The 1,124-nt window shown below is 52.8% G+C and overlaps 1 protein-coding gene across 1 annotated transcript in view; it reads right to left on the reverse strand.

Moving 5' to 3' along the window:
- Positions 1-878, reverse strand: part of ASB10 (ankyrin repeat and SOCS box containing 10) — an 8,349-nt gene extending 7,471 nt beyond the window's left edge. The window contains exon 1 of the mRNA XM_010289406.1: positions 566-878. Coding sequence (XP_010287708.1) covers positions 566-878 — 313 coding nt within the window. The remainder of the gene's footprint in view (positions 1-565) is intronic.
- Between the last annotated feature and the right edge of the window lie 246 nt (positions 879-1,124).

The raw sequence follows: 1,124 nt of genomic DNA on the forward strand, positions 1-1,124 counted from the left end.
TTGGTCCACAGGCAGCTGCCTACAAGGCAGAAGCACGGCCATGCCTTTTCCTCAGGATATGGGCTAAGCTCTGCCCGGAGGGCACTGCTAAGACCTCTCTGCTGTTCCCAAAGTGTGTCACAGCCTCCAGTTTCTAATGAACTGGAGTAACATACCCAACTTAAGACATAAGGCAGAAAAAGAATCCTTATGCCACCTGATGCCTTCTCACCCAAGCACTCTCTCCACCTCACATATATTTCACATCTATCCCAGCAATCTTTAACAGGACAGTCCTGATGTTGTTCCTCTCCAACAGCCCTTCCAAGGGCCCTACTCTCACTATTTCCTAGTAGATCTGCTTCTGGCCACCTTCAACAAGCCTGCTACCATTTGTTCTACAGCCTTGGAATCCTCCTTCCTCATCCAGGGAAGAAGGTCTTCTCTTCCACCAAGTCCCTCTTCCACCACCCTGTCTCCACCACTGGGGATTCCTCTCAACATTTTTCTCAGGTATCTGTGCACTTTCTCTGGTCCCCATCCTGGGCACTTCCCAACCCCCCACATCCAAGCCCTGCACACCCACCAAGTTTCCTGCTAGTCCAGCGCAGCTCATCACTCTTGGTCTCAATGATGAGATTAATGGCTGAGCTCTTGGTGAAGTACTTCTGCACCATCTCCAGGTCCCCAGTGAAGAGCGCATTCTGCACCAGCAGATCCCGGCACTCCAGTGGCTCTAAGCGGCTGTTCTGGCATCCCTGGCCAACTGGGCTCAGGCTGTGCTCACTATGGTGGTGTCGGGGCCTTATGTGCCGAGAGTACTTCCATTGCTCCAGCTGCTCCTCATCGAGCTGCAGCAAGCCCTGTGGGGCAGAGCTGAAGGGAAAGGTGCAGTCCATCATGGGGAACAAACAGGACAAGTCTGAACCTTACAGTAAACAAGCTGCTGCAGGCAAGAGCCCCTTATCCAAGGCTATGTCCTTTGCAAGTTGCTTCTGGGTTCCAGCTCTGCGGTGTCTGGCTAGATTCAGGTACAGGCCTGACTCACCCAGTATAAATAGTCCTGCTTGGCAGCCCCCCTTCACCACCTCCCCTCCTTCCAAGAGCTTATTTTCAGCTGCTGGATGCAATCACCAGCACAGATT

The sequence above is a fragment of the Phaethon lepturus genome, unplaced genomic scaffold, assembly GCF_000687285.1.
Source record: "Phaethon lepturus isolate BGI_N335 unplaced genomic scaffold, ASM68728v1 scaffold2486, whole genome shotgun sequence".
Classification (NCBI taxonomy): Eukaryota; Metazoa; Chordata; class Aves; order Phaethontiformes; family Phaethontidae; genus Phaethon; species Phaethon lepturus.